Source organism: Rhinichthys klamathensis, unplaced genomic scaffold (assembly GCF_029890125.1).
Source record: "Rhinichthys klamathensis goyatoka isolate OS25496 unplaced genomic scaffold, OSU_Roscu_1.1 h1tg000040l_1, whole genome shotgun sequence".
In the NCBI taxonomy this organism is placed as follows: Eukaryota; Metazoa; Chordata; class Actinopteri; order Cypriniformes; family Leuciscidae; genus Rhinichthys; species Rhinichthys klamathensis.
In genome coordinates this window covers 15214538-15228219 of record NW_026606587.1, presented here as the reverse complement: position 1 = coordinate 15228219, position 13682 = coordinate 15214538, and the positions used below count along the sequence as shown (strand labels likewise).

Genomic DNA, 13682 nt, shown 5'->3' with positions numbered 1-13682 from the left:
GAACCGGTTTGACACGCTCATTGGCTCATTCGGTGCAGAGCAAGGAGTGTGTGTACTTGCGTCATCAGCCGGAAACTAAAGTGGGATTCTGTGAACATCACTAGTGTCTCTTCACATATCTCACTCTGGTTACCGGGAATCAGTCCCTAACCTTCCATACAGGTCACCAGTCTGGACTGAGTCCCAGTTTCTGACCTTCTGCCTGCTCTCTCTCTCCCTGACTCTCTCTCTCTCTCTCTCTCTCTCTCTCTCTCTCTCTCTCTCTCTCTCTCTCTCTCTCTCTCTCTCTCTCTCCCTGACTCTCTCTCTCTCTCTCTCTCTCCCTGACTCTCTCTCCCTGACTCTCTCTCCCTGACTCTCTCTCTCTCTCTCTCTCTCTCTCTCTCTCTCTCTCTCTCTCTCTCTCTCTCTCTCTCTCTCTCTCTCTCTCTCTCTCTCTCTCTCTCTCTCTCTCTCTCTCTCTCTCTCCCTGACTCTCTCTCCCTGACTCTCTCTCTCTCTCTCTCTCTCTCTCTCTCTCTCTCTCTCTCTCTCTGACTATCTCTCTCTCTCTCTCTCTCTCTCTCTCTCTCTCTCTCTCTCTCTCTCCACTTCCGGTGCACGCTGGGAGCGTTTGGGTGTGTGTGGGGGATTCGTCAGGGGAGAGGGTGACTGTTTTTGACTTTTTTTTTTTTTTTTTTTCCTTATTTTTCATTCTTAAAATTTGGGGTATAACAGTTGATTTTGAAATTAGGTTAAGTTGATTAAAGTTTTTTTTTTTTTTTTTTTTTTTTTTTTTTCGGGACGGTGTTGGGATGGCGTCGTTCCCGAACGCGGGAGAGCCACCGCCACTTGTGTCTCTGCGTAATGGAGTCAGGTGTGTTCCCGCGCCAGGTGTGGAGGTGGAAGAAGTGCTAGTCGCGGTTGGAGAGCAGATCGGGTTTGAAAACATTTCTTCGGCTTCGAGGATGAACAAGGCCGTTGTGATTTTTGTAAAGGAGGAAGAGGTAGCTAATCGTCTCGTTATCAACGGAATTGTGGTAAGTGGTGATTTTATTAATGTTTCACCGCTGGTTACGCCGACGACACGCGTAACAATATCAAACGTGCCTCCATTCATTAATAATGACGAGATTGAGCGGGGATTAGTTCGTTATGGGAAGTTTGCTAGCGCACTTAAAATGGTTCCACTTCGCTGTAAAAATGCAGCATTAAAGCATGTCATGTCTTTTAGGAGGCAGGTGTTCATGTTTTTGAATGAGCCAGAATTAGATATTTCTTTCAGAGTATGGCATGAAGGAAAGGCGTACATGGTGTATGCAAACTCTGGAAGCATGAAGTGTTTTGAGTGTGGGGATGTGGGCCATAAAAGGATGGCGTGTCCACATAAAGCTCAGAACGGTGAGGAGACTGCAGGGCCTAGTGATGCCGTCGATGTAGCAAAAGGATCTGAGACTGCTAAACAGTCTCATGCTGGAGAGACGAGTGACGCGCAAGCTCATAGTGATAAACAAACTGATGTTGTTGTTGATGATGATGAGGATGGTGGCAATGAGTCTAGTGAGAAAAAGGTAGAAGTTCATGGAACTGTGGATGAAGAAGTGGCAGGGACATCTGGATGCGTTGAAATGTCTGAGGATAAGGAGATGAGAGATGATGAGTCAGTCTCTGATATTTCTGAGATAGGTTCTCAAGCTTTGGAGGATACATACACATTGCAGGAAATTAACAACTTTTTGGATGCAACATTTGGAAAAGTAGTGGAAGTTACGGATTTTTTTCCAGACACAGATAAATTCATTGGGTCAGTGTTGTCCCTGCAGAAAACTGTCAGTTATGAAGGCTTAGATAAAAAAAAGAGATTTCGTCTGAAAAAAATGATAACAAGGTTAAGGAAAGATAAAATGAATGCTTTGAAAAAAGTCAAATGAAGAAGTTGCACATGGTGATTTCTAAACTTTGTATGTCACATTTATACCTGTCCTGTCTCTTTTATTTCCTTTTTCTTATGGGGCTGTTAAGGGTGGGCTCCTTGAATATAAATGGAGGTAGAGCTAGGACAAAATTGGCAATGGTTTCAGAGTTTATTAAAATTAACCGGGTTGATGTAGCTTTTTTACAAGAAACCCATACTGATACTGATAATGAGAATGAATGGAACATGTGGTGGGAAGGGAAGCTCACTTTAAGTCATGGGACAAATAACAGTGCAGGGGTTGCTATTTTATTTTCTAAAAATATTAATGTTAATATTTTAGCTGTGGATGAGGTCATAAAAGGTAGACTGTTGTTAACTAAGATTGAGGTTGGGGGAATGGTATTTGTGTTAATGAATGTTTATGCATCAAATAATGGGACTGAAAGGTTGGATTTTTTTATGAAAATGACAAGGTTAATTAGGACAATTGATAGTAATGTGTGTATTGTTGTGGGAGGAGATTGGAATTGCACCACAGACTTTACAATTGATCGAAATGGTGAAGAGCCACATACTCAATCAAGTATGATGTTGGTAAAAGTATTGAATGAATTTGAATTAGTAGATGTGTGGAGAATGATTAATAAAAGATATAGACAATATACCTGGCTTAAAGTAAATGATAATAGAGTCAGTGGTGCACGATTAGATAGATTTTATTTGGGTAAAGAATGGAATAATAGGGTGACGAATGCTTCTATTTTGCCTAATGGTTTTTCAGACCATCACATGGTTATTTTTGATTTCAATTTAAAAAATATGTCAAAACCTAGTTATTACTGGCATTTTAATGCTAAATTGCTACAAGACATTAATTTTTGTGATTCATTTATTTTTTTCTGGAAGAACTGGAAAATGAAGAAAGATTCGTTTGAGAATCTCAGTCAGTGGTGGGATGTCGGAAAAGTTAACATAAGGATTTTTTGTCAGAATTATTCATCTCATATTGGATCAGTGGTGAAGGAAACTGTGAAAAGATTACAAAGAGACATTGAACTTTTAGAGCAAGAAATTTTTAATAATAATGAACTTGTGCATGATGATGCTCTACGAAGGAAAAATAAAGAACTTGGAACTTTTCTTCAAGAACAAGTAAAGACAGCGCTAATAAGGGCAAGATTTTGCTCTATTAAAGACATGGACACCCCTAGCACATTTTTTTTCAATCTTGAAAAGAAAAGTACAACACAGAAGCAAATGTATCATCTTCGTCGTCATGATGGTTCTATAACAACAGATCCTGTGGAAATAAGGAAAATGTCTGCAGATTTCTATTCACAATTATATGCTTCTGAAAACTGTAACCAGGAAAGTGCTGAGGATCTACTTGGTGATCTACCAAAGATTGAGAGTGAGCACAAAAAGACTCTGGATGATAACATTACTTTTCAAGAGCTTACAGAGGCAATGCAGCAATTGTCCACTGGTAGATCCCCAGGAATTGATGGATTGTCTGCTGAATTCTATCAACGTTTTTGGAGTGTTTTAGGAGAAGACTTTTATGAGGTACTGTCTGAATGCTGTCAAAGTAAGATACTTCCCATAAGTTGTAGTCGGGCAGTTCTTTCACTACTTCCAAAAAAAGGAGATCTGGGACTTCTAAAAAATTGGAGACCAGTGTCATTGTTGTGTGTTGACTACAAAATATTCTCAAAATGTTTGGCTAATAGATTAAAGTGTTATCTTGGTTTATTGGTGCAGAAGGATCAGACATACTGCATTCCTGAAAGATCTATAATGGACAATATATCATTATTACGTGATGTTATTGAAATAGGTCAGCTCAATAATTATGAAATTGGTGTTCTTTCTCTAGATCAGGAGAAAGCATTTGATAGAGTTGACCATGGGTATCTCTATAATGTTTTACAGCATTTTGGCTTTGGTGATACATTTATTTCATATATTCAGTTGTTGTACTCCAATGCATTTGTTCTTGTAAAGGCTGGTGGTGGTTTAAGTGCCCCAATACCTGTTTCTAGAGGAATTAGGCAAGGCTGTCCACTTTCAGGACAGTTATATAGCCTTGTCATTGAACCTCTGTTGTGCAAGTTAAGGAGAAAGCTCAATGGAGTCTTAATTCCGAATGGAGACATCAGTTCTATGGTGTCTGTTTCGGCTTATGCTGATGACGTTACTGTTTTTATTACAGGCCAGGATGATGTTACAGTTTTAATTAAGAACATTGAGCAATACGAGAAGGTATCCTCGGCTAGATTAAACTGGGGAAAAAGTGAGGGTTTCATTATTGGACCGTGGATAGGTAAAAGATCTCCGCAGCTTCCTGGTGGTTTGAAATGGGGTAGGGAGGGGCTGAAAGTCTTGGGTGTATATTTAGGGAATAGTCAATTTCAGATGAAGAATTGGGAGGGAATGCTGGAGAAAGTGATTGCCCGATTGTCTAAATGGAAATGGCTATTACCACAGTTATCGTATAGAGGGCGAGTTTTGGTTATTAATAACCTAACCGCCTCCACACTGTGGCACAGGTTTATTGTCATGGAGCCACCTGATGAACTGATCTGCCGTGTACAAAGAGCACTGGTGGACTTCTTCTGGAGTGGGCAGCACTGGATCCGGGCAGCAGCACTGTACTTACCTGTCCAGGAAGGTGGCCAGGGGTTGGTGGATGTGAGGAGTCGTATCAGTGCATTCAGGATACAAGCTGCACAGAGACTCCTCTATCATAAGGACTTGACTTGGGCCCAAACTGCTTGTGCTTTGCTACAAAGAGCAGGAGGACTGGGACTGGATAAACATCTATTCCTAATAAAACTGGAGGAGGTGAGCTTGTCTGAGCTTACACCATTTTACAAGTCAATGTTGAAGGTCTGGAGAGCTGTTTTTAAAGTAGAACGGGACATTGATCCTCAAGGTCACTGGGTCACTGAAGAACCCTTGCTTTTTAATCCAATGATCCAGACAAGGATGTTATCTTCTGTGAGTATACGGACATGCTTACTAAGGAACAACGTTGTAAAACTGGGGCACCTCTTGGACAGTAATGGATGGAGATCAGCAGAGACCCTCAGGGAGGTGACAGGATTACGGTCACTAAGACTTACAGCAAAACTGATGGAGGAAATTTTTTATGTAATACCAAGCAGCTACAGAGAGATCATCGCAAGGAAGGAACCTGATGAGAAGGGATTTCCGAAGATAAAAATAGCTCCCGCAAGTAAGGAAGATCTGGAAGGTGTGGACGCTGGTTCAATTTTGTCTTTTGAGTTTCCTCAAATAGAACTATTCGAGTCTACATCAAAGAAGGCCATTTATCACATCACGGTGAAGGTCCTACATCAGGAGTCACTCAGGAGAGTGAAAGCCTCTGGGTGGCCAGAACTGTTGACACCAGAGTTCCTCGTGAGGGACAGATGGAGAGCACTGTATAAACCTCCAGTGGAGAAGCGAACCGCTGATCTACAATGGAGGATTATTCACAGGGCAATAGCTACAGACAGACATGTGGCACACTTGAATCCAGCAGTGGGTGGGGAATGTAGATTTTGTGGTGAAGAGGAAGATTTGGAACATTTGTTTTTAAGATGTGAAAGACTACAGAGTCTTTTTAATCTTCTTAAGAATGGTTCAGGGAATTTGATGAGGATTTTTCGGATAAAGTGTTCATTGGAGGGTTAAAGTATGGCTTTTTGATGAGGAAGAAAGTGTGTTTATTGAGTTATCTGATTGGGACAGCAAAATTGGCAGTGTGGAAGACTAGGAAGAACAAAGGCTTACAACTTGCATCCACGGATCCTGAAATTATGTTTAGGAAATTAGTGGAAGGGAGGCTTAAAGTGGAGTACGCATATTATGATATTGTAAATGATGTCAGGAGTTTTATTGAAATATGGTGCATTAATGATGTTTTATGTACTATGTATGATGGTGTGATGGTTCTGAATTTTTAATTATTATTATATTTTTTAAACATCTGTGGGTTTATATGTTCTATTTTTATTTTAGAATGAGTATATGAATGTATGATTTTTGAAATGTAAAAATTAAAGATTTTTGAACCTCTCTCTCTCTCTCTCTCTCTCTCTCTCTCTCTCTCTCTCTGACTATCTCTCTCTCTCTCTCTCTCTCTCTCTCTCCCTGACTCTCTCTCTCTCTCTCTCTCTCTCTGACTCTCTCCTCTCTCTCTCTCTCTCTCTCTCCTCTCTCTCTCTCTCTCTCTCTCTCTCTCTCCCTGACTCTCTCTCTCTCTCTCTCTCTCTCTCTCTCTCTCTCTCTCTCTCTCTCTCTCTCTGACTATCTCTCTCTCTCTCCCTGACTCTCTCTCTCTCTCTCTCTCTCTCTCTCTCTCTCTCTCTCTCTCTCTCTCTCTCTCTCTCTCTCTCTCTCTGACTCTCTCTCTCTCTCTCTCTCTCTCTCTCTCTCTCTCTCTCTCTCTCTCTCTCTCTCTCCCTGACTCTCACTCCCTCTCTCTCTCTCTCTCTCTCTCTCTCTCTCTCCCTCTCTCTCTCTCTGACTATCTCTCTCTCTATCTCTGACTATCTCTCTCTCTGACTATCTCTCTCCCTCCCTCTCTCTCTCCCCTCTCTCTCTTCCCTCTCTCTCAGCCTCTCTCTCTCTCTCTTAATCCTTTAAATGTTATTCTCTAAGTAAACTTCTGAATTTGGGTGTTGTGCACTGTTGTTGTTGTACTGACACAGAAAGAGCCATTTCTGACGTTTTGTGAGTTATTTTCCATTCTGTGATTTAGAAATGTTCTCAACTGCTTTGCTTTATAAAGTGGAAATGAAGCAGTCATTTAACATTATTTAGTCAATGGATTTCCACTCTAACCAAAAATGATATAACAAGCACAAGAAATGTAAAGTAAGAAAATGATTATAGCTTTTATAGCAAGGGCTCCAGCCCGTCTAATGTTTTTTTAAATGTTACTATTTGTTTCAGGATGTTCAAAGACACATTCAAATGTACGCTCCAATAATGTTTGCAAAATGTTTGATTCACGTAACCGAGAACAAACGTTTTTAAAACATTGAAAAAGCTATTTAGAGAATATTCAGAAATAACGTTTTCATAACCTAAAATGACCTTTAGCAAAATGTTCTTAGAATATATTTTTGTTAGCTGGGATGCTTGAGCATATGATTTTGTTGGAGGAGGAAACATTTCTGAAATAACTCAATAACTTTAATATTATTTTCTTCTAAAATTATTTTCTTAGATTTTAGAGCCTGAATTATGTGTTTAATAAAACTGGACTGATTCAAGTGTAAATGAATAATAGAGCGGAGTGATCGCCATTTTCTTCAAAAAAATTCTACATGTTGATTTGCATGCAGTGATTATGATTTGTTACAGATATGACTAAAGTTATTCGAAGCATGATAGTGAAGTGAGGCTGTGTATGTGTGCCAGCTCCGGGCACTGGTTTGAGATCAGTGAGGGTCCTGGCGTGAATGAAGAGTCTGGCTGAGGAAGAGGAAGAGAGGAAGAGGTGAGATCCTGCTTTCTGCTAAAGCATGCGGAGATAACCAGTGTCCAGATCTGAGGATTATGATAATGAGTGTTTAACCAGTCTGTCATCATCACACAGCTCTGTTATTCTATGTTTATGTCATTACATACAAAGCAAACAGCAAACGTGATGTAAGCTTGTGTTCACAGTCGAGCCTGTATTTCAAACAGAAAAGATTTCCACCTAGTGGCTGATAAAATGGGTGAAATAAATCCTAAAGACATGCGTTTAAGGAGGAACCGAGCCAAATCTAAAGCTATCACAGGCCTCATTTACACGTGCTATTGGTGACAGGATCACGCTTATGCTGTAAATGATCATATTTGTCACATTGACAGACTTGTGAGTTCATGCCTTTTTGGTTTTATTCTGCTCTCACAATGTACAAAACACAACAGACACTGTGCTCTTCATATAGCCTAGCCCTAGATAATCAACAATATCCCATAACTGGTGGAATTATTTCACTTGATTACCCTTTAAAACACTATCTCCCCTTTCACTTCTGTTTCCTATTAACATCCTTTACTGACGGGTTCGTAAAAGAAAGACCATTCAAACAATTTTTTTTTTTTAAATGACCAGCTAAATCCAGAGGATAGGAGGTTTCAATAACTGAAACATTTATTTTTTATCAACACGAGCAAAACCACCTTTGCATCATGGCAGTGATTTATGCATGTGGAAAAGCAACTTTTTATCATAAATCCAACAATCTGATCACACTAGGGCCTAAATCTCATTATTAACTAACTATTAACTACGACTTTTACCTCAATAAATTCCTAATTAATGCATATTAATAGTTCCTAAGGTAGTTGTTAAGTTTAGGTTTAAGGGTTGTAGAATATGGTCATGCAGAATAAGACATTAATATGTGCTTTATAAGTACTAATAAACAGCCAATATCATATTAATATGCTTGATAATAAGCAACTGGTTAATAGTCTCTCTCTCTCTCTCAATATTTATATATATACACAACTTTTGCACAAGAAAAATAGCCTTTTGAAGAGTGAGAGTTATTACATGTGCATTTAATGGGAATACAAGCATAAAGAATATTGAGTGAAGATGAGCCACAGGACAAAGAAAAGGGTGGATCTGAAACCTTGCTTTGAGAAAGAGACGTTCTACCTGATCTGGGACCTGTACAGTCAGAGGAACCTCCAGAACTCCTGTGTCCTTATTGAAGAAGCGTTTGGCATCCGCATGCAAGCTCGGTCTATAAAGACATGGAGAAAACAAACTCTTTAATCAATATTAAATGTATAATGTCATGATCTTTTCAAGACTTCAAATATAGGATATTTATTACACAGAATAATTCTCTAAGTGCACATACACTGATGCATTATGGACGAGCAAAACATTTTTTTCTCATCTATTCATTTATTTAAAGTGTATTTACATTAAAATGCATTTCACGCACACAGTGACCTGAATACAATTTATTTTTTATTTTTGTGTTATTACTATATTTTTGATTTTACATTAACATTTATTTTGATGTTTCAGAGTGATACAAACATCCTTATGAAGAAAAAAACCTCATCGGAAGAAACCTTTTAATAAAACTGCTTAATACTAAAAAAAAAAAATGTTGTGAAAAAAGCGCTTTAACATTAACATTGATTTAAAATGTAATTAAAACAGTAATAAAAATAACCCTTAATAATAAGAGTGTTCCCTTGGTATTTCTAACTGACTTGATCCTGATGATCTGAGTGATCATATTAGGAAAAAGGAAAATAATCTGTGGCAGTGCCTTATGACAAGCATTGCAGTCGCAATAGTAAGATGATGCTGGTTTTACCATGGTGATTTAACATGCTTTCAATGAACTTGAAAACCAACACCTGATAAAACTGACGCTTTAAAGTAAATAAATACTGTACTCTTAATTGCACAATGACATTTATTCATTTATATATGAGATTAATGTGACGTGGTTATAATAAAATCAGATGGATTCATATTTGAGGGCAGAATACTGCCATTTCTTACAATCTCCATCTTTTCAATTTCAGTGTAAATGTTCTGATCTATGCAATTCAGATAGTTTAATCTCATTCCAGCAAAGGCTCCATCCGAGTTAATGGAATCAGTGGGAGCGGTGCTCTTCAATAGTTTTGGCACAGTATTGTGGAACAGCTTTGTGGGACGCCACACGGCCCATCTGTCGACGGAACAAACACACTAACGGGAATCTGATTGGATCCTGCTTGTGAACACACCCTGACACATCCTCTGCTCTAAAAAGCTATTTTTAGCTGACTTAAGCCAAACTAAAACACACTTCTACACACAGTGGTAGACGAAGTACTCAAATCCAGTACTTGAGTAAAAGCACAGATGCCAAAATAATATATAACTCCAGTAAAAGTCCTAGTTTTCAATTTTAAAAGTACAAAGGTACTTGATTGGTAATGTAATTACATTAAAGTCGGCATGAAACAGAAGTTGCACTATTCTTTTCTTCTGTATTGTGCCGTATATCCGAGTGAAACGCTTCTGGAACAAGAGCAAATGTGGGCGGGGCTTGATTGTGTCTGTGAGGAATTGATTGGATGGTTGTGGTTTGCTATTGGCTGATCTCATGTGAGTGACAGGTTATAGCCCCGCCCACATCATCAGAGAAGAGATGCTGCAAGAGGAAGATATTCTGATTCAACATTACCAGGAACATGAATTTAAAACAATAACATGTCAAAATAGGGAAGAAAAGACAATCACAATTTTAGTTTAAAGTTTTTTTCAAAACACATTTTGACGTAATATTATATATTTATATAAATATTCAATTTTTAATATTCAATTTACTTTTTACTTAAAAAAATATGAATAGATAAATGAATAAGTAAATAGACAAATAAATAAGACTTAAACAAATTCATGGTATGATTGTTGCAGACAATTTTGTAAGTTAAATTCACTGGGAGTGTTTAATGGGGAAATGCTCTAATGGCGGATAAAAAACAAACAAACAGAAACAAAACTGGGGGACACATGTCAATGACTTGCTGCCACACATGAAAACAGGCCATATATTGTACACCTTGGTGACATCTTCCTCATTAACAAGCCTTCATCTTACTCTCTGACACCCAAGGACTCTATCAAACTGTTGTTCAGCACTGATTTCACCATTATCCCCTGTGCATAGTAAAGAATAGACCACGTTTCACTGGTAAATGTCACTAAAGAGCAGCTTCCACTTTGCACTCTGCAACACTGTGAACCTCATTACTCAGTGTTCTTGTCACTGCCAACATCAGCCACAGGACAATCTCTCAGTGAAGCGCTGTCATAGGCACATTTATAGGCATAATAGGCACATTTATTTAGAACATTTGGTTGATCATTTTTATATATTAAAAAAAGAAAGAAAAATAGCAAACTATAAAACCTAATAAACCTTTCCCACAAAGTAAATTACAAGTATTTATACCATTGCACAAAAAACTATACGCTGAATGATTCACATTCAGCGCTTCATTAACAGACTTTCAGTCTTTCAATAAAACTTGGTGGTGGAAAGGTGAGAAAAAATCAGTGCTATACTGAAGAAAACCCTTTTGCCAAAAAGGTAGAAAAAACTTCAAAACCCATAATGCACTGTTGCCATCCAAGACCACTCAAAGTCTGCTCCTATTGGATAGGCCTGTCCAGAGTCAAATACCGCATTGCTTGAGTAAGAAATACCTCTAAGCAAACTTTTATGGTGTGTTCACACCGAACGCGAATAGAGCGTCAAATACGCGTCTATCGCGTTTAGTTAGACGCTTGAACATTCGCTCGAGTTCAAATTTTTCAACTTGCGCGGAAGACATTTGCGGCAAACGCGTCGCCCAATTCGCGTCAATAGCAACGCCCGGCGCGAATGATGCGTCTATTGGCGTCTTTGCATTGACTATGTATGTAATCTACTCGCGCAAATAATTAAATTCGCCCGTGTTTTCCCTGTGTTCAGGGCGAAGTATTGTATAGCGTAAGCGTACCATTCCGAGCATTATTCTCTGTTTCTAGTTCTTTGTATTTCCCTGGATTCCTGACCTTAGCCTGTTATCTGGACTCTGTTTATGAACCTGTGCTGCCTGCCCCGACTTTTGCCTGTTTGACTTCGATTCTGATGTTCCCTCTTAATAAAGTTCTGCATTTGGATCCGACCGCCTCTGTCAGTACGTTACAGAATACTTCGCCAAACATGGATCCAGCAGACTTTCAGCATCTATCCACCGTGGTCAAGACCCGAGCTTCCATGCTAACCTCTCATCGTTCTCAGTTGGCGAGACTAACTTCTCTCCGCGAGGAACTAGCAAGCTCCGTGCAAACCTGGTCTACGCAGAGCTCAAGCACAACGGCTGATCAAGCCCGAACTGCCGCTGCACCTGTTCCACCGCAACCCAGTGTGAGTACCGCATCTGACTATCTCAGTCTGGCATTTCCTGACAAGTTTGATGGCTCACCTGTGGCGTGTGAGGGATTCCTTCAGCAGTGCAGCGTATACATGAATCTTCAGCCCCAGTTGTACACCTCGGATGACGACCGCGTTTCATTCATCTGCTCACTGCTCACTGGAAAGGCTCTGGAGTGGGTTGGTACATTCTGGGAACCAGGTCGGATGTCGTTCCCTTCTTATGAGGTATTTATCGCCCTATTCAGAGAGGCTTTTGAACTCCCCGCAGGAGAAGATCCTGAGGAACTGCTCTTGTCCCTGCGTCGGGGAGGTTCGTTTGCGGCTGATTTCTCTCACTCGTTCCGCACGCCGCTAAAGCCTCATCTCCACAAACTGTTCGATCCTTCCTTGATGACCGTCAGAGGGGCTTTCAAGTTTACCGTTCCTGCCGAACCCACCCATCGTATCGGACCCCTCGAGCCCGTATTCCGCACTGGTTTTGTTGAACTTGCTAATCCAGATACAGCGGAGGTTTCGCCGGCCGAACTGGAGTTTGAGCACGTGCCAGCCGACTCGAAAGAATCGAATCCCGAGTCAAGTGAGTCAAGTGAGTCAAGTGAGTCGAGTCCCGAGTCAAGTGAGTCGAGTGAGTCGAGTCCCGAGTCAAGTGAGTCGAGTCCCGAGTCAAGTGAGTCGAGTCCCGAGTCAAGTGAGTCGAGTCCCGATCGAATCACTTGACTAATGTGATGCATGTATCACATTATGATACATGCATCAGATTACTGTCAAAGTTCATCTATGTGATTTGTATCTGTCCCTATCTAAATAACTAAAAAAAAAAAAAAAAAAAAAAAAAAAAACTGTGTTTGAAGTCAACATTTCAAACTGAATGACCATGAACACAGTGTTTTAGGCCAAAAGGAGGGGAAAAAGTAGAAAGAAACTGGCTTTCCATCAGCTCCGCCTAAAACAAAACACCATCCCATACAGGTAAGAAAGCTGTTGCGCAGTATTTTTACCATAATGCAGTTTAAAGAGTAGACAAAGCATGATACGATTTTAAGTGATAGACATACTCTTAGAATAACTGTTTTGTTAATAACCCTCTGCCGATCCGACTGTCCGTAGGCTGGGATAAAAAATGTGCAAGTTCAATCTGTACTTGAAAGCCCTGGATCTGTCAAAAGAGTGCTGATGTGTTTTGTGTCATCCGGCGTAATTTTGCTGAAAATTAACATGAATTTCTCGTTCAAGAAAACGTCTCGGGTTATGACTATAACCCTTGTTCCCTGAGAAGGGAACGAGACACTGCGTCGAACCTAGCAAAAGTGGGGCTGGATGAGTGAGGGAGAACCAAAGTGGACAGTGGGACGGACGTCCCTTGAGACGCAAACAGATCCACTTCCACTGGTCCAAACCTCTGCCATATGAACTCCACCACCTCTGGATGGAGTCTCCATTCCCCGGGCCTCAGCCCCTGCCTCGACAGGATGTCTGCTCCCTGATTCAGAACCCCCGGGACATATATTGCTCTTATAGATAATATTTTCCCTTGGGACCATAAAATGATCTGATGCGCCAATCTGGATAGAGGGCGCGATCTGAGTGTCCTTTGTCGGTTAAGATAAGCTACCACTGAGACATCGTAACCTTTGATGTCTGTGAGGAAGCTCCTCAGAGCCCTGAACACAGCCAACATCTCTAGGCAATTTATATGCCAAGAATGATGATGGTCCTGCCACAGACCCCTGGCAAAGCGGCCGTCCGAGACCGCGCCCCAGCCAGCGAGGGAAGCGTCTGTCGATACAGTTTCCTGGCGACATGACGCCCCTAACACTGGCCCTTGGGACAAG

At 40.3% G+C, this 13682-nt stretch overlaps 1 protein-coding gene across 1 annotated transcript in view; it reads right to left on the bottom strand.

The window, feature by feature from the left end:
- Nucleotides 1–13682, bottom strand: part of cfap74 (cilia and flagella associated protein 74) — a 75136-nt gene that overhangs the window by 28664 nt on the left and 32790 nt on the right. The window contains exon 22 of the mRNA XM_056246934.1: nucleotides 8568–8655. Within this exon, the coding sequence (XP_056102909.1) occupies nucleotides 8568–8655 (88 nt within the window). The remainder of the gene's footprint in view (nucleotides 1–8567; nucleotides 8656–13682) is intronic.